This window comes from Vulpes vulpes, chromosome 8, assembly GCF_048418805.1.
Source record: "Vulpes vulpes isolate BD-2025 chromosome 8, VulVul3, whole genome shotgun sequence".
Taxonomy (NCBI): Eukaryota; Metazoa; Chordata; class Mammalia; order Carnivora; family Canidae; genus Vulpes; species Vulpes vulpes.
The window spans coordinates 8,169,789-8,188,472 of NC_132787.1; the positions used below are offsets into that span (position 1 = coordinate 8,169,789).

At 41.1% G+C, this 18,684-nt stretch overlaps 1 protein-coding gene across 4 annotated transcripts in view; it reads left to right on the top strand.

The window, feature by feature from the left end:
• SLC38A1 (solute carrier family 38 member 1) overlaps positions 1-15,912 on the top strand; it is a 70,551-nt gene extending 54,639 nt beyond the window's left edge. For all 4 annotated transcript variants that reach the window (XM_072765478.1, XM_026000168.2, XM_072765476.1 and 1 more), the window contains exons 10-17: positions 614-672; positions 789-905; positions 2,125-2,204; positions 4,214-4,314; positions 6,798-6,916; positions 7,664-7,805; positions 7,907-8,004; positions 9,953-15,912. In XM_072765478.1, the coding sequence (XP_072621579.1) occupies positions 614-672; positions 789-905; positions 2,125-2,204; positions 4,214-4,314; positions 6,798-6,916; positions 7,664-7,805; positions 7,907-8,004; positions 9,953-10,054 (818 nt within the window). In that variant the 3' untranslated portion in view covers positions 10,055-15,912. The remainder of the gene's footprint in view (positions 1-613; positions 673-788; positions 906-2,124; positions 2,205-4,213; positions 4,315-6,797; positions 6,917-7,663; positions 7,806-7,906; positions 8,005-9,952) is intronic.
• The last annotated feature ends 2,772 nt before the right edge of the window (positions 15,913-18,684 follow it).

Sequence of the window (18,684 nt, forward strand, 5' to 3'; positions counted from 1 at the left end):
TCTTAAATATCTGGATTATTTAGATAAGTATATTTTCAAATCTAGTATCAGGACAGAAAGTTGCTTCTCTGCAGCCTCCCACATACAAGTTAACCCTGCTTTTGTGGAAATTATGGTGGTTGGGGGATTCCAAGGGTAGCAAGGTGAAGAGCCCCAGATGCTCAATTTATTCCTAGAAATCACTTCATCTCCCCTGTGTGTGCCCCTCATGTGGGAAGAGAAGTATTATAGCTGATATTCACTATGTACACAATAGGTACATAATAAAGAACTATGAGTAGATCAAGGAACAAATGCATCTGGCCATAGGTCTCCGTCAGAGAGTATAGCAACCGAGAGCTATGGCCAAATTTGGGGCCAATTTTTTCCCTGGATCTGGGAATCTTCATTGTCTAGTGTATCGGGGAAAACTAATCAAAACAGTAATATAATGTTTTTATTTAAAGTCACCATTTTTTTTTTTTTACCAAATAAAGTAGCACTCTCAAATAATAAATCTTATGTTCACACAGGCATATTTGCATATTATTGGAACTATGCTTGAAATAATGCATTGAAAAAAACAAGATGATACGTGAAATAATAACAATAATTTTTTCACCTTTTCTTTTAGGGTATCTTGGCTATACTAGTGGATTTTCTTTGAGCTGTATGGTATTTTTCCTTATAGTGGTAAGTGCTGATGAAAAGGGTTGGTTTAGTTTTGCCATAGTACAGTGCCAGTTATTCATTGTTTGGCTTTAATTTGATCAAGTCCATTTTGTCTCTCCTATATTTCTTAATACCAGGTTATCTACAAGAAATTTCAAATTCGCTGCGATGTTGCAGAGCTAAATTCAACAATAAGTGCTAATTTAACAAATCCTGACATGTGTACACCAAAATATGTTACCTTCAATTCAAAGGTAAGTTTCCTCATCTTTTAAATATAAAAAAGAGCATTTTATTAAGGGCATTGTAGTTCTCATATTTGTTGTAATTAAACTGCTTTGAAAGTATTCATTCTCGATAGGACACCATACCACTGCTTCCCAAATTCCATAAATTTAGAGACCTTTGAGAAATAGAAAAAGATTGTATTTCATGCTTCCTTTTATCCAGTTTATGTATAGGACAACCTTAAGCATTCTCTGTGAAAATCTCTTTCTGGATCATTAGCTCAGCTCCTCTTTTCCTTGTAGATTTTGAAAAAACAGATTAATAACATCCTTAGCCCACTGCTCTTCCCTCGTAGTGACGGTAAAGCACACCAGCTCGCACAGTTGTCAAATACGGATACCGCCACACATTGGCACTTAGAAAACTTTCATACGGTTGGGATGTTGTTAGTAGTATGGGGAACAGTAGACTACAGAACCAGTCAGGCTTGGATTCAAATCCTTTGGCAAGTTACCAAATTCCATGTAAAAAACTAGAATTCTGTATCTTCTAGGGTTTTATAGAATGGGCCTGGTATAGAGCTTTTGCAGAATTAGAGCACGAGGAATGTCAGTTTTTCTTCCTTCTTTTTGTATCAGAAGTTATATTGAGATTGAGAGCTTTAAAAAGCCTTATCTGAGAAAACGAAATAGATACAGATCTCTCTCTCTCCGGCAACTCTAAGGACACAGCCAAAGTAACGAATGTGGAAGTAGTTGTCTTGTTGTCTTTTTAGATGTCATCTTTTAAGTCTGATTTGAGGTACCCTATGGAGCAAAGAGCCATGGAATAGAGGTGGAAGTCCTGGGTGTGTCACCTAAATTTTTGGAGGGAGTCAGAAGAGTATCGGTGGTCTGTCTACTGCTCAGGGTTGTTGTAGAGACTCAGTGAAATGACGTAGGGAAAGCGCTGTGTGACCGCCCAGCACCATGTAAATATGGGATGATGCTATGCCTGAAGTAGGTGCAATACACTGTGGGTGAGGTGAACCTAAAACCCCTCTGTGCCAAGTGCCTCACGTCTCATGCTAGATAAGCTCTCTTAGAAAAGCTGCTTCTATTTTAGATATCAAAGCCCTCCTAATAACCAAATAATCCGGGGATTCTGAAGAGCTGTCAGACAAAAATCAGCTCAGAGATACTGGAGCAGAATAATTTTTCGAGTAAAAATGTTTCTTCTTAATGTTTATTTTTCTCTTTCAACTAGACCGTGTACGCTTTACCAACCATCGCATTTGCTTTTGTATGTCACCCGTCAGTCCTGCCAATCTACAGTGAGCTTAAAGAGTAAGAGATTTGTTTTTTTATCTTAATCATTTTTTGCATCCCCTCATTAATAGGCAGATATTGTATTAAAATAAATAGACTTGTATAATAAACCTCCATGGACTCATCACCCAGCTTCGACATTTACTTTCTGCCATTCTTGAGCAAGTACTATAATAAAGGAGAAAAGAAAAAAAGAACCAAAAAAAATCAGAAAACTGTAGTATATTTTGGCCATAAACATATAAAGTCGGGGATCCCTGGGTGGCGCAGCGGTTTGGCGCCTGCCTTTGGCCCAGGGCGCGATCCTGGAGACCCGGGATCGAATCCCACATCAGGCTCCCGGTGCATGGAGCCTGCTTCTCCCTCCGCCTGTGTCTCTGCCTCTCTCTCTCTCTCTGTGACTATCATAAATAAATAAAAAATTAAAAAAAAAAAAACATATAAAGTGGCCAACTATGTGGACTCTTTTGTTAAATTAGTTTTTCACATACTATGTTTCTTAGGAGAGTTCAAGTATTCGTGTTACTTTATGTTACTTATGCTTATTTTACAAGTGTATAATAATAATCAGCATCTATAAACTACAAAATGCTTCATGTCTGATTTGCCTCTTACTGGTTTAGATGGAAAAGGCTGTGAAATCAGGGAGAAAGAAATCAATGTTAAGGGCCACAAACTGGATAAAAGAATACTATTGTTCATTTTATTTTTTTATTTTATTTTTTTTTTAAATTTATTTATGATAGTCATACAGAGAGAGAGAGAGAGAGGCAGAGACACAGGCAGAGGGAGAAGCAGGCTCCATGCACCGGAGCCTGACATGGGATTCGATCCCGGGTCTCCAGGATCGCGCCCTGGGCCAAAGGCAGGCGCCAAACCGCTGCGCCACCCAGGGATCCCCTATTGTTCATTTTAAACCATGAAGATGATTCTGTGGATTTGTTTTTTGATTGCTGTTTTAGAGAAAACTAAAATCCTGCTTATAAATTTCCTCCTGGATTCTCTTTTTAGCCGACTCTTAGCAGACTTTATAGATTAAAATAGTCATCATGGCATAGTCTTAAGCTCAGAAAAGATATACCATGTAGCTATCTATTTCCATTTTGAAAAATGAAATAGATGTCTGTTAGCATTGATTCACTCATGACTCTTCCTCTTTCATATGTAATTGATATGTGGGTATATTTGGAAATACCTACATCTACCTATATGTACATCAGTCCTACTTTATGATCCTATACTCAGGATCATAAATATTTAAATATGTCTTTGACCTCTTTTAAACCTAATAGTCCAGCTTTTAGTTTGTATTTTTTCTGATGTGTATACTTCTCTCAGTTTTTCCTATTATGACGCAAACAAATGTTATGACTGTCATGATCTGTTATTGACTACAGGCCTGATAGATTAATTGTTTGGGCCATTAAAGAAACTTAAAGTTCACCCAGAACTCCCAGAGTAAACCTGACCTGAGAGAGAAAGAGCCCTTCACCATCACAGCTGTGATCACTTGGGTACTTATTGGTCTGGAAACACAGACCAAGGAGTGGCAGGTGTATCCTGGGGCCGCACAGTGAGGGGAAAAAGGAACCTAAGTAGCAGCTGTAGCAGCAGAATACCTGAGGTCAAGTTCTAGCTGTGCCGTTCATCTCTGGGGCCGCCCATTTGAATTTATTCTGCTCTTTTCCCCTTACATGCTGAGTGTGGAGATAATATCAAAAACAAATATTAAAAAACATTCTCCGCCTTTTGATGAGAACCTGATATTCTTTTGAAAGAATGGGGAAGGACATTCAAGGGATCGGTAGTTCCATGGATCTCTCTCACAATATCCGTTTGGTATAAAAGAAGTTATTTTAAACTGGAGTAATTGCTGGGGGCAGTGAGTGTAGAAGAGGGGTGATCTCAGCTGGTCAGATCTTCCCTAGCCTGATAGAAGGTTGTTAGTATTCTTCTGTGTTAGCACTGGTAGTTAAGCTCAGTAACATGGTTTGTAAGTTTTACAATTCCCTTATCTTTGTTCTTAGTCGATCACAGAAAAAGATGCAGATGGTTTCCAATATCTCCTTCTTCGCCATGTTTGTTATGTACTTCCTCACTGCCATTTTTGGCTACCTGACGTTCTATGGTAAGTGACTTCTGTTAGCATGTAAATACAGGTATTTGTAAATAAATTAGTGAAAAGCAATATCCAAATAACTTTTAACATTTTTTAAAAGATTTATTTATTTATTTGAGAGAGAGAGAGAGAGAAAGTCTGAGTGCAGTGGGAGGGGCAAGATGGGGGAAAGAATCCTGAAAAGAATCCTGAAGTAGACTCCTTGCTCAGCCCAGAGCCCAAAGCACAGCTCAGTCCCAGGACCCTGAGATCACGACCTGAGCTGAAATCAAGAGTCAGCCGCTTAATCAACTGAGCCACCCAGGCACCCCAATATCTAAATAACTTTTTAACATGATAGCCCAAAAAAGCAAAAAAAAAAAAAAAATCTACCCATTGATTGTGCAGGTCTTTTCTTCTGCATAAAGCAAGTGGTGATGATTCCTTTGTATTTTGTGCAGACTGCACAATAGAATAATTACTGAAACAAGATACTGTAATTTTTTTTCTCCTAATACTGTCCTTAAAAGAAACTGCATTTTATAAGCATGCCACCTTTACTGAGGAAAGTTTAGAACTATACCGGAGAAGGCTCTCCTAATTGCTGTTGCGAATTGGGTCAGATTCCATTAATAGAGAGACAGAGACAGATGTTGAAAGTGAGAAAGAGCAGAGTGCTACACTCATGACACTTGTGTTAATTAAAAATAAAATGCCTAATTGTTCACTGGAAGTGGGAGCCCTGCAAAGATGTGAAGGAATGGCAGAGAAGGTTCAAAGGCATGAGATCTGAAAAAGAGAACAACTAGGTTTCATTTGTAACTTATTGGCCCTGTGGGAAGAGTTTTCCTTCTTTTACTAGGTCTTCATCCTCTCCTATTCAGATTATCCTCAAGCTGTATTTAACATCTTTCATTACCATTATGATTTGGGACTTAATTTAAATTTAAATACATATATTTCACATTGTTCTTTATTAAATCATATTTCTTTGGGGCATTTTTTTTCCATAAACCCTAATGTCTCCAAACTTAAATAGGTTTGGAGACGATTAATTCAGCCTGGAGAAGATTGGCTACCCTGAATATACAGTTGTATTGTTACTGTTTTTGTAAGCAATGGCAAACAGCACTGTCTGATAAATCCATAAATACCATGTTGAATTTCTGCATAAAAATAGTGTTTCTAGCTTTCCTGCAGAGTTGCAGGGCTGGGGGTAGGTAAAGGGAGGGAGGGAGAGCTTCCCTGTTAATTGAACAGTCTCACTGTTACCCTTTCATGCATGAATTTTCTTTGCAAATCCATTTTTCCCCCACAAAAAATAGAATATCAAACCCTTTTATACTCTTTGGTTAAAGAAAGAGGCTCAGCTATTTTTAGATGGTTATAAATTCTGAATCAAGAAAATTAGAACTAATGAGACTCTCATTATAACCTAGGGTCCCTTTTCCAAAACTGAGACCAATCTATGGCACAGAATAGAATTGGAATTCCACCCCCAGAACCTTGAGACCGGTATAGTGAGAAGACCTTACGGGAGACATGCAGGAGGGGAAGGTGCTAGACCTTATGCGAGACATGCAGGAGGGGAAGGTGCTAGACCTTACGGGAGACATGCAGGAGGGGAAGGTGCTAGACCTTACGGGAGACATGCAGGAGGGGAAGGTGCTCTGGTCGAAGGAGTGAGCATTTGCAGGGACTGCCATTCTAGCTTTGGTTGTCTTTGAAATCACGTCCTGAAGTTCGGAGTTAAGAAAAGTTCAAAATGCTACATAAGCTAAATACTTTTTCTTTTTTAATAAGAAAAACATGTATGGAAGAGAATTCTTTCCTGCTGGTGGTGAAGTTAGCACCTCCTTCTCTTGGCCCCTGGAAGTGGAATGATAAGAGGAGGGTCTGAATGAGGCTCTGCGTGGCGTGCAGTCCACCTGGCAAGACTGCAGAGGTGTAGCGTCGTTTGATGAGTGGCACCAAGTGGGGAAAAGTCTAGATGAGGAAGGTTTTTGTGCTTCAACTCTGTTTTTTTTTTTTTTAATTTTTATTTATTTATGATAGTCACAGAGAGATAGAGAGAGAGGCAGAGACACAGGCAGAGGGAGAAGCAGGCTCCATGCACCGGGAGCCCGACGTGGGATTCGATCCCGGGTCTCCAGGATCGCGCCCTGGGCCAAAGGCAGGCGCCAAACCGCTGCGCCACCCAGGGATCCCAACTCTGTTATTTTTAATTCCGATTTACTCCCAGGTTGAATTTAGTATAAGCTGAGCATCCCCACACTGTCTGTGTAACTGCTTCTAGAAATTACTGTAAATTCCTTTTAAAGTTACATACGGACAAGTGGAGCCTGTCTCACACAGGGCATTTTTTTCTTTTCAACTTCATAAATTGTTGTAATAGTTACCTCAACACCTAGAACGTTGCTTTCCTTGCCCTTTTGTTTCCAGATTCTGTGTTGTTAGGAAAAACTGTCATTCAGCAATGTGTTTGTTTCTTTCTAATACTCTCCCTGCTTTAGAAAACGTACAGTCAGACCTCCTCCACAAGTACCAGAGTAAAGATGACATTCTCATCCTGACAGTGCGGCTGGCTGTCATCGTGGCTGTCATCCTCACAGTGCCTGTGTTATTCTTCACGGTGAGTAAGAGGCCTCCGAGCTGTCGACATACAAAAAGCCGAGGCCTCCCCTCTTCTCCTGTGTTCAGGAGCCCGCTCCAGAGGAAGCCTGCTGAGGGTGACTTCCCAGTGTCACTGGAACCATATATAGTAGGGAAGGACCCTGAGACTCGGTTAGGGCCCTTCAGAGAGAAAGTAGGGTCAGTGAGATAGGGCAGGCTCTGATGGAATAAATCTTAATTCTCATAATCTCTTCCTTCTTCACAAAGAAATGTAGACAGAATGATTGTTTTTAAAGATTTTATTTATTTACTTGAGAGAGAGAGAGAGAGAGAGAGAGTGAGCATGAGCAGGGGGAGGGGCAGAGGGAGAAGCAGACCCCCCACTGAGCTGGGAGCCCGATGCAGGGCTCGATCCCAGGACCCTGGGATCACGACCTGAGCAGAAGGCAGACGCTTAACAGACTAAGCCACCCAGGCGTCGAAGACGGAGTGTTTGAATCTTCCTCGTACACGATGAGAAAACAGAAAGGGACCGGAAGAGAACACTTAGTCATAGATAGAAACAGAAATTACCCCTCACCAAAGCAAACTACCTATTTGTAAATAAAAATACTTTCCTTAAATCAAGACCTTTGCTTGTAATACTGTGCAAGGCCTTGCAAAACATTTCACAGATTCCTGTGCACCAGTACATGAGTTTCTGCTGAAAATGTGGAGGTTGGCAGGCCGGAGGCCGTCACGGAGTCTTTGTTTTCTTTTCCTGTAGGTTCGATCATCTTTATTTGAACTGGCTAAGAAAACGAAGTTTAATTTGTGTCGCCATATCTTGGTTACCTTCATACTCTTGGTGATTATCAACTTGTTGGTGATCTTCATACCCTCCATGAAGGATATTTTTGGGGTCGTAGGTACGGCTTGATGACTTTACACTTATCAGGACTCTACAACAGCTGTTTAGAAAGCTAAAATTTCAGCATAACAACATCAATTTTTTTTTCTTATTTTACAGGAGTTACGTCTGCTAATATGCTCATTTTCATTCTTCCTTCATCTCTTTATTTAAAAATCACAAGCCAGGATGGAGATAAAGGAACTCAGAGAATTTGGGTATGTCTCATGCCTGCCACTCTAATTTTTCTGATTAGTTTTTCATGTAAATTTACCAAATAAATAGCCCATCTCTCCCTTACCTGACCCTACTGGTAGCAACCTCAAAAGGGGAGCAGCAGTCCTATAGTTTTCCCCTTTGGGGGATTTAAAATATCTTATCAGAATCTGATCTATTCTCTCAAAATGTTACTCTTACCATGTTTTAACTTTTCCCTGAGCGAGGGTTGGGCCACCTGGGAAACTGGATGTTGTCATCGTCTCTGTAAGGCGATGCCTTGTCTTCAGCAAGCTAGGAAAGGGAGAGGGCCTCAAAGATTAAGGGCAGCCCACTGCTTCTGTACAATTCGTGGTCATGTAACTCCTTCCAACAGCCCAGGGAGTGTGGTACGCCTTAACTTAAGATGGCTGAGTTAGCTTAAAGAGCCTTTTTATGGTTTGACAGAAATACTTTGGAACAACAGACCTGGATTCAGAAACTACCTTTCTACATTGGGATTCTTGTTTCCAGGTCTGATGAAGTTCAAAGGCATCTTGAAGGTGGTGCACTTGGAGACAGTAAGGGAAGCAGGGGTGAAGTGGCTGCTACATGAGTACCTCTGGAGCACCATTTTGTTTGGCCTCGGAGAAGGCTTCTCAGCTGCCCTCCCAGATAGTGTAAGCGCTCCAACTGCACGTATCACCCGAGTCAACAGACCCGGGTGAGAGATGTAGGCAGAAGGGATCATCCTTGTGCATTTAGGAAAAGCAGCACTGATGCTGGTACAACATCTACTTCCCCAACAGGATTATCCCTGAAGCCAGAAGTCCCAAATCTTACTATACCATACCAGTAGGGGCTTCACAAGGACAGAGAAGGAGCCCGTCAAATACACTCAGATTAAATCTGAACATGGTAGAGGCCTGTTGCTCGTGAATTCTCTGGGCCTCCTTAACCCCGCTCCCATGTTAAAACTGGTAGTAGGATCTAGCAGGTAGCATTAGACAAGGGCTCCTGTCCATGTGGGGCCCCACTGGGAGTTAGACCAGACCTGTGATGGTAAGCGGTGTACAGCCCTGCCTACCATTTGCCTCTTCTCCTTCCCTTAGCTCTATCCCCCAGGTTCCAGTCCAGCCCCCTTGGCTCTCCTGTTACTTCATCCTTCTTCCTGCAAAGCTCTCATTGGATACTTTTTTTTTTTTTAAGATTTTATATATTTATTCATAAGAGACACACACAGAGAGAGACATAGGCAGAGGAAGAAGCAGGCTCCCTGCGGGGAGCCCCATGTGGGACTCGATCCCGAGACTCTCGGATCACGCCCTGAGCCAAAGGCAGACGCTCAACCGCTGAGCCACCCAGGCATCCCTCATTGGATACTTTTAAGGCCAAGCAATTTCTAATCTCATGTTCTCCAGATTTTGGTCCCCTCTTCTGCCTTCCTGAACTCTTAAAATAACTTAGTTGTGGACACCCATTTCCTATTTCACTTGCTCAGATTGACTTTGCTTTTATATAACTTTTTTCCCACTTTTCCAAACAGAAATGTTAGCCTGCCAATGATAACCAACCTTGGTTGGTTCATTAAAAAATAACAAAATGACCTGTATATTTTCAGAGGCTTTTTTTTTTTTTTTTTTTTTTTTTTTTTTAGTTAGGAGCTTAGTTTGAAAGAAACTATAAGGATACCCAGAGAGTTATAGAATGGATATTTGTTCTGAGGTGACATGAAGTCAAAGATCAGAATGTGGAGGATGGCCCTGCATAGCTAGTTCTTGTTTTCCCATCCTTGAAGAATCAGATCCACACAATCTTGGGATGATTCTTACAGTTCAGCAATGGTTGTAACAAACTCCAAATTCTGGGGACACACAAAGAAGAGGGAAAGTATTTCTATTTTTTTTCCCCAGGTGTATGTGGGAAATGTTGGCCTCACTGAAAATAACCCATGCCTTTGTGTTGCTCCAGGCTGCCCTTTTCTTGGGCTTGGGGGTGTTGTTTTCCCTGGTCAGCATTCCCTTGGTCATCTACGACTGGGCCTGCTCATCAAGTAGTGACGAAGGCCACTGAGACCAGCTGAGGACAGGAATCGTTCCAGCCCGCTGCCCCGTCATGTCACCACACATCAGCAATCTCTCATCACTTCTTTCGCAAGTTTACAGAAGCAAACAGAAATTCACAAGACACCTAAAATGGAATAACACTTCGGTAGCAAAACAAAAAACCTGTTTGTATAATGGTTCCTGTTCCTCTAAGATTTGGGATCGATTTCAGGATTGTGGTGTTTTTTGTTTTTTTTTTTAAAGTTTCATGCAATTGTATTTCTTAGTATTCTTCACAATCAGTTATTCTTCACCCTCCTAACTCTATTTTTTGTGACTTCATGGTCCTTTAGAACTTTGAAAACATAATGATCAATCATGTTTATTTATTATGCATCTGGATTCTAAAATAGTTTTCCTGCCGATGTTCCACTCACACCATCTGTACCTTTTTAGAAGAGAAAACGAATCTTGAATTGTATATAGTTATTTTGCTTTACAGAAAAAAAAAATGGTTTCATAAATATTTTGCCTACTTTGGTTAACATAGCACACAGGGATAATCATAAGAGAGTGACAGGGTGTGTGCCATTGCTGGATCAGAACCTGCCCAATATTTGAGGTGGCTCTGATCAGCTGGCAGCCAGGTTCCGGCGGGCCAGTGGCCTCACTGGTACTACATCCTGCTTCATGCAGAGACATTCTCCAATGAGTGTTCTCAGCTGGGGAGGGGGTGAGAATGATTTCTTACCTTGGTAAATATTTTAAATTACACATTTGGGTTATCTAGCAAATGGAGTTTTGTTTCCCTCTTGGCCAACTGTGTCAAATTCCAATCCAAGTCACCTTCCACTGAGGGAGACCCGTGACACCTTTGTAATAAATTGAGAAGCTAGAGTATTGCAAAAAGAGCATCCAAAATGCCTAAGAAAATATTCCTCTGATGCAAATAGCCTTCAACCCTACGCCTGTATTGTTGAAGGGAGAGAAGACATTTTCTTAAATTATAAACCCAGCAGCTTTTACTCATGTCCACCAGCTTTTTGCACAGAGAATAATGTGTATCTAACCAAGGATGATCTAGGATAAGTAATTCCTGTTTTATATTGGGTACTTTAGGGGGTCTTTAAAAGACTTGTTTTATATCTATAAATTTAGGTTATTACAAATATAAGATTTTTGTACCTTAAATAAGCCTCATTCCTATTTCTTCTCCATCAACAATCCACTCAGAGTCTTGGGGAAAAAAAAAAAAAGAAAAAGAACCTTCAGAGATAGCTTTTGAGAAGAACTTGTGACAAAATCAGTGTACCTTCCTTCCCTCCGGCGGGGACTTTGGTGCCTGTGCTGTCTCCTCTTCTCGTCCCTAACCAAGGGGTGGGCCATTACCGCCTGCCCAGCGTCACTCACACAGAAGGACAGCGTTGCCTCACACCCTTACCCCAGCCCCACTGCCTCCTAAAGGGGGTGGAAGGAAATTACACAGAGACTGAAAAAGAAGAGAGTTGGGGACAAGGCATAGCTTGGAAAGTTGGAGGACAGCAAGGAAACCCAGAATCGCATCCCCCCGAAGCTGGGCCACCACCTGTGATTGGACAGGCCTTATCACACAGTAAGAAATGTTTGTGCTCTTGAAATAGGACTTGTGCTTTATTCATATTCTGGTTGAATTTCTCAAACTTGTACGTTCACTGAGCACAGATTTCTTATCCAGAGATAAGTAGGATCTAAAACGTAGAACCTTGGCGGGATTTCCAAGCACTTAGCTCTGCGTTCTGTTCCTCCTTTACTCAAATCCCCAAAGATCTTCACTCATCATTCCCCAGGAGTAACAAGGAACTGTCCCTCCCCATTTACAGACTGATGTCCCATAGAAAGGGCAGGCCTCGAAGCACCTTGTGATGGAAAGGTTATTTCCTGCATTTCTTGGTAGGATCATCATAGCTTTTAATGTAATGCTCCTGAGTTCTATCCACGTTAGGTCAGAGTTCAGGTATTTAGAGAGGAATACCTACTCATACATGAATACGTAGCCTAGTAAAATCCACAGCCACCTCTGGCCTTTTCAGCAGTGTCTTCCATACTGGATGAACAGGGAGAGAAACTGAGCAACACAAGTCAGTTGGCCCTCAGAGGCTCGTCTAGGGCACCGAGTAATTAAATAGCCAGGTAGTGGCCTGACCCTCCGTTAAAAAAAGTACTGAGTTTAGTTTGCAAGCAATATTATGCTACTTTCTATTTTCCTCATTAATTTATAACAGCTCATTTGACACAAAGTCAACTTAGAAAATTGTAACTCTTGGGATGTGTAGTGATATTTTTGGATCTCTGGATTTTATGTGTCAGTACAGGGAACTTTTATTATTATTTAAGATATTTATTTAGAGGAGGCACATTGTTGTTGATGCCTGTGATACTGCAGGTTTTTAAAATCTTCTTTGTATGTTTATCTAAGTTGATTTTTGACTGAATATAATAGACCCTACTGTAATTTGTCAAATACCACAGATTAATCACATCATTTGTGTGGGATTAGCTGTAAAGTGTACTGCAATAATTCTTCTTGTTCAGAATAGTGAACTGGTAGCCAAAAATACATGTATCACAGATGTTAGGTAGAATTTAAACAACAGTCAAGTGCTATAGAAGTTTTTCTGCTAAATTAGTAGACTAAAGAATATTATACCTTGGCCATTGGGAGCAGCACGTTTTCCTTTGGTAGCTAGAACCTTAACACTAGTGAACAGTGCCAGTTTCATACTTTGGATTTAGACCTGTTCTCTAGTTATTATCACACAATATACTAGTAAATCCCTAATTTAACGTAGTGTTGGGAGTGGGGTAGTAAAGTGTGTACGGGAGAGAAATCGAATCTCATTAAACACAGGCTGTCCCCGATTTATAAGTAGATCATGTTGCAAAACCCTGTTAGTTGGTCGTTTGCAACCTGGAATGTATTTTCCTCTAAAAACCAGGTTATACGTGGTGGTTAGGCCCCAGAGCAGCTAGGAAGGATGATCAAACCCATCATTTAGCAGAATAAGGATAATAAAGCGTGATTGCTAAAAAGCCTAGCCACCAGAGAGAATACTGTTTCTAAGGAGTATTTGTTCAGAGTTGCCAAGAAGACGTCACTCCTGTTCATGGAATCTGGACGGCCCACGCTAGCCACACACCAGCTGCTGGACGGTGGGGGGAGGGTGACCACCAGTTAGTGGAGACCGTGTGGCCTGAAGCAAGGTCTCCGGCAAAGGAGGGGAAGAGTGAGTCCAGGGCCACCAGAGAACCTGGTGGGAGGAGGAGGAAGAGGAGGAGGAGGATGGGGCCTCTTGTGGGTTGTAAACAGCCAGGGACGTTCATTCCTCGGCTGGTGTCCTTTCTTTTGCCTAGAGGTCTCAGGCTTGGCCTGACTTTTCTGTTTTGTAGGACCTGTTGCTCCGTGGTTTGTCCCCCACCCCCACCCCACCCCAGTTACAGAACAGGACGCTGGCCAGAGCTTCCCCCGAGTGCCAGCCCACAGCACTTCGAATGGGTTTCGGGCTAGTGAACCACGGTTTAGCCTCCTAGTCAGCAGATCGGTGTCAAAGAGGCTCTCTACTGACTTTCCTTCTCTGTGTTTGCGGACCCTGTTGAGAAAGGCACACGTGGGTGACGGCCACGGGGCTGGGGGTGGACAGGGGACTGTGGTGGGATCCCTGTGTTTGAGGGGACACCGCAGAAATGGCCCCCACAACTGACTTCCTTCTGGAGTTGGACGCAGCCTCTAGGGCCGTGGTTCTCAGAGTGCTCCCCGGATGGGCCACAGCAGCAGCAGCACCCGAGGACTCGTGGGAATGCAGGGTTTGGGGCCCACCCCAGAACTAATGGAATCAGAAACTGTGGGGCGGAAACCCTCGGCAGTCTGGGTTTGAACAAGCCCCCCATGTGACCTTGATGCACGTCAAGTCAGAGAACCACCACAGGCCAACTTGTCTCTCTTTGCTTCTCCCCAGTCGTCCTACCTCAGAGTGTGGTGCCTAGGAAATGCTGGTGCTGACGCACAGTCGTAAAGGAAGGCTCCCCGCACTCGGGTCTACCGGGCTGAGGTGCACTGGGATTACCTTTCTTTTGAAGCTGTGAAGACATGAAAGTGAAGTGTCTCTGTTTTTGTGGAGAACGCAAAGAAAACCCCCTTGGTAAATGCGGCCTTCCATAGAGGAGATCCTGAATTCGTGCCAGGAGTTAAGTTCTCCACAATGTTCGTGTGCGTTGTGTAATGATCCATCCTGCCCTCCTTTTAAAGTGAATTCTCTAGAAAGGTATGCACCGCATAAGCATCGACCAGCATCTGCTCGGAGAAGGCTGGGTTTCAGTAGGTCACAATGTTGGCCGCCCACTTATGGGGTGGGGAGGAGGTTGAGGACACCATCAGGTATTTGATCTCATGCCTCAGAGCAAAGCCACTGGCTTCCCTCAGTTTATCAATGGAAATGGCTTGAGGCTTGGAAAGGGCGGAAGCTTTGAGAGTAGAATGCCTCCATTCCACTTCCCTGTAAACTTGTAGCCACTCTCAAAACAAAGAAGACCCAGACTACATCATTGAGCAGGGCCAATGAATGGTTCTCCCTACGGATGGCAGATCTGAGGATCCTTCAGCAACAGAACATACTTCCTCTAAAATACACGCAGTGAATTATTGATGATGACATAGGGCTTTAGGTACAAATTGGGAATGGGGTGGCTAACAACGGAAAAACCTCCCTAAATCTCAAAGGGAAAGTGCTTGAAAATTGTAAAATTCACAAGGCTCAGTCCTTCTCCTTCTTTAGGGTTTTCTCAGAGGAAGGGCTGTGAACTGGGCCCATCTGTCTACAGGCTTGACTTTGTGTTTTTAAAAGGAAGAATCTATGCAGCTGAGGTTTATTGTAGGAAATATTTCATTTGTATGTAAATACGTTGTAAATAAATAGGAGGCTGTATATTTTTGCAGTTGTTGATTCACACTGAAATAGAAGTCTGCATATCAAGAATCTAGTATCTGCATAACGAGAATAAATGTTGTCATAGATATTAGTGGTTTTGTTTGGGAATTAGGAAAATTTACATTCTTGCCCAGGTAACATCATCCTCTCAGTGTAAACTTGGATTCTAAAAATCTTACTTAATTGTTTAGAAAGCAAAATGTCTGAGAAATAGTTGCATTGATTTCTTGTATTAAGATCAATTATTTAAGAGATAATCCTCTGAGCTACAAATAAGGAATATTTAGACCCAAATTACTGTCATATAGACATAGGTATACCCAAAAAGACAAATTGTTTCTTCATAATGCTCTTTCGCCGTTAACACTGATACCACTACACAGTATTTATGAAAACAGAAGTTGGGGAGAATTTTTCTTTTCAAAATTAAATTGAATTGCTGCATTTCCCAAACCTTGGGATCTTTGAAAGGGGGAAAAAAACCTGAACATTAACTATGAGCACAAATTTGACGGGGGGGAAAAAAGACCTTTATTTTATCAAGCTTTTGAAAGTCTTGCATGTTTGCCTTTCATTTTCAGCGTTGACGCCAACATAGATTGTCTAAAGTCATTTTTTTCCCAAAACACTTGAATCTTGATCGTTGGTACGTAGTCCACGCTCCAGGGTCCAGTTGTATTTTAGACTTCATATAAGTCCAGTATGTGTAGCACACCACTGTTTTATTAATATAAAAACTTGTAAATGACTTTCAGATGGGTGATAGAAGTAAGTCACAAGTCACAAAACCTTGCTATTCATGGTTAATCAAACAGTTTCTTTTCCCCCCAGGATGTGGTGTAAATAAAGAAATATTAAGAAGTTCTGTTCTATAATTGCTCTGTTAACATAGTTTTTAAACATTAAAAAATGTGAACTAAAAGCATTTTTGAGTTTTGCCTTCATTCTTTTGGGATGCAGTACTAAAATGGGGGGCATTTGATTGTTGGAGACAGATTTGCACACATTTGTCAGTGTTCTGGAACGTTGTATGTTCATGAAAACTTATATTTACATATCCAAACTTGAAAAAAAAACCTCTGATAGAAATATGATCTGAAACATATTACATATTTCTCCATTCTTTGCAATCAGGGTAAACTAAACATAATATTTCCTTTTTAAACTCAGGTTCATCTTTATGGATCAATTTCTATGCTATATTGTAATAGGGACTCTAGTCTTCCTCTCCTCATATTGTAGCCATCCGTAACAGAAAATTCTATCAACACCTCCATTTCTCTGAACTATTACGGGGAAAGCTTCTTCTGCACCTTGACCTTTTCTTTGTCTATTCCTGGCTCCTCCTCCATGATCTTAGGAAAGGTTTATCAGACCAGCAAGATGGCCAGATTCTGATATCCAGATTCCTTTTGTAGACGGGGTTAGTGCAAAAACAACCTGGACCTTGATGGTATGACTGGGTATGCAGCCCTTCTTGCCTCTCCCTGAGCTGCCTGGATGACAGCCCATTCTGCAGAGCACAGGTGCATGTGTGGATCTCAAGGTGGAAATTCGGGGCACAGGAGCTGTTATTCCAAATCAGCTTCATTGGCAAGAAAGCTGATATTTTTATACATGTATTCCTTGTCTATTCCTTAGCCAATCAAAACCCCCGAGGCAAAGAGTATAAGTAATCATTACTTTCAAACCCAAGTAGTTGTTAAAATGCAAACATCCAAAAGGCCATTGAATATATGAGCTGGTTTTGTTCTAAATCAAAAGATTCGATCCTCCAGTGCTTTTGACAGTTCTGACTTCTTCCACTATTACTCCGTGAATGTCTGCCAATACTGTTCTGTTGTGCCCTGTTTTACATATTACATTCTGGGTGAGGGTTATCCTCTCTCTACCTCCCCTATGGGATAAACTTCGGGCTCACTGACTTTGCAACTCAAAAGACCTGTTTACTTACCTTCTAGACTCATAATTGTATTTTGTCTGGTTGGATAATCTGGAAGAGGTTGATGAGACCCAAATAACAGGGCAATTTTTTTGCATACCAATGTTTTATCATTAGTTAGTTTAAATTTTAGACTAATCCAAATTGGCAGGACAATCTGTTCTTCCTCTCTGGGCTCAGTGTAACATCAAAATAACCTGTCAGATTATCAGTGTATTATAAAGCTGTAGCACCTACAACAGATTTTTACTGATGTGAAAATAAATAAATAGATCATAATAGAGAACACATAAATGGTCCAACTAACACCAGAACGGTGGCCTTTAAATTAATAGGGGAAATAAGGGTTATTCAATAACTATGAAAAAAATGATTAGCTTTTTAAAGAAAATAAAGCTAAGATCCTCTATTGCCCCATTATATCTAAAGACGGCTCGAATACACAACACGTGGGCAAGTATGTTTTTTTCACAATTGTAAACCCATGACTCTCATAAGGCTGTCATGCATCAAAAATTTTATTTAGCTCACTATTAATGAAGGAACAAGTAAGATATTTTAAAAATGGTTCAGAGGATAACTCAAAGAACAGGCACATATATAAGCAATCGGAGGAGCTGAAATGAATTTGCTAATAGACACAAAACTGGACTAACCCACAGGGAAATCAGTTGCATCTCCACCAGCAGAATTCTTTTCCTTCTCTGGGCAGTAATCTTTACTACATCAGTTTGGCATAATTTATAAGGCTATAACATAATTCAAAACCCCCATCTCCCCAAAAAGGCAAAATATGTACAGACTCAGCTAACCCAGAAGAGATATCAAAAGTATTCCCAGTAGCCTTTTTTGCTGCTTCCAAAGTCTTTCCTATTTCCCTAACGGCTTCCTTTTTTTGTGACTATAAAAATCTCAAAGATTGTTTTTGATAATAAAAAAGGGCTGGACTCATTAGGTTTAGCCTGATTATTTTCTTAAGTGAGGCAAGTATTAATCATATAGAGTTCTTTGAATTTGCATTTAAATCTCATAGCCATGTAGTACTGAACAGCTACTGGAGCCACAGAATTGTATGTTTAAATGTCTCTATTATTTACTAGCTCAAGGCTGGGAAAGGAACCCCAAGAAACTACCATATTTTGCTTGCACTGTCTATAAATTTGAGTGAATTCCTCTCTACTTGAGTCCCGTCCCCCTCCCTACCCTCTGACCGGCCCCATTTTCACCACCTTTAAAGATTGTACTCGGCCAGTTTTGCTGGGATGGTTTTGTAGGCATTGGCTCCATAAGTAAAATCAACCTTTGTTCCTTAGAGTTGTTTGACATAACTGAGCATCATTCTCGAATATGACATTCCAGGAAAGGCCATCGTTACACGATCAATTTTTTCCAATTATGTACTGGTAGAAAGGAAAAGATTCTTGTTGAACCTACGCAAATAAGTATATTGCTGTGAAACAGTATGGGAACTCAGCTTTTTACTTTGGTGGTGGTTGAAAGGTCAGTGAGAAGCAGGGGAAAAAAAAAGTTTAACTTCACTTTACAAGAGCAGGGTCTACTGGATTGTTGTAGATTAAAGGTCACTTAAGAAGAAAAATGGCCTCCTTATGGATTCAGAAAATAGAGCATTTAAGACAGCCTCAACAACCACAGTCAAATTTCTATCAGCTCGTTTCATCCTGTGAAATTCTATTCTGTGGGATCTTGATGTAGCATTCTGCTTTTATAAAGATGTCTGCTTCTGGAACCGAGTCC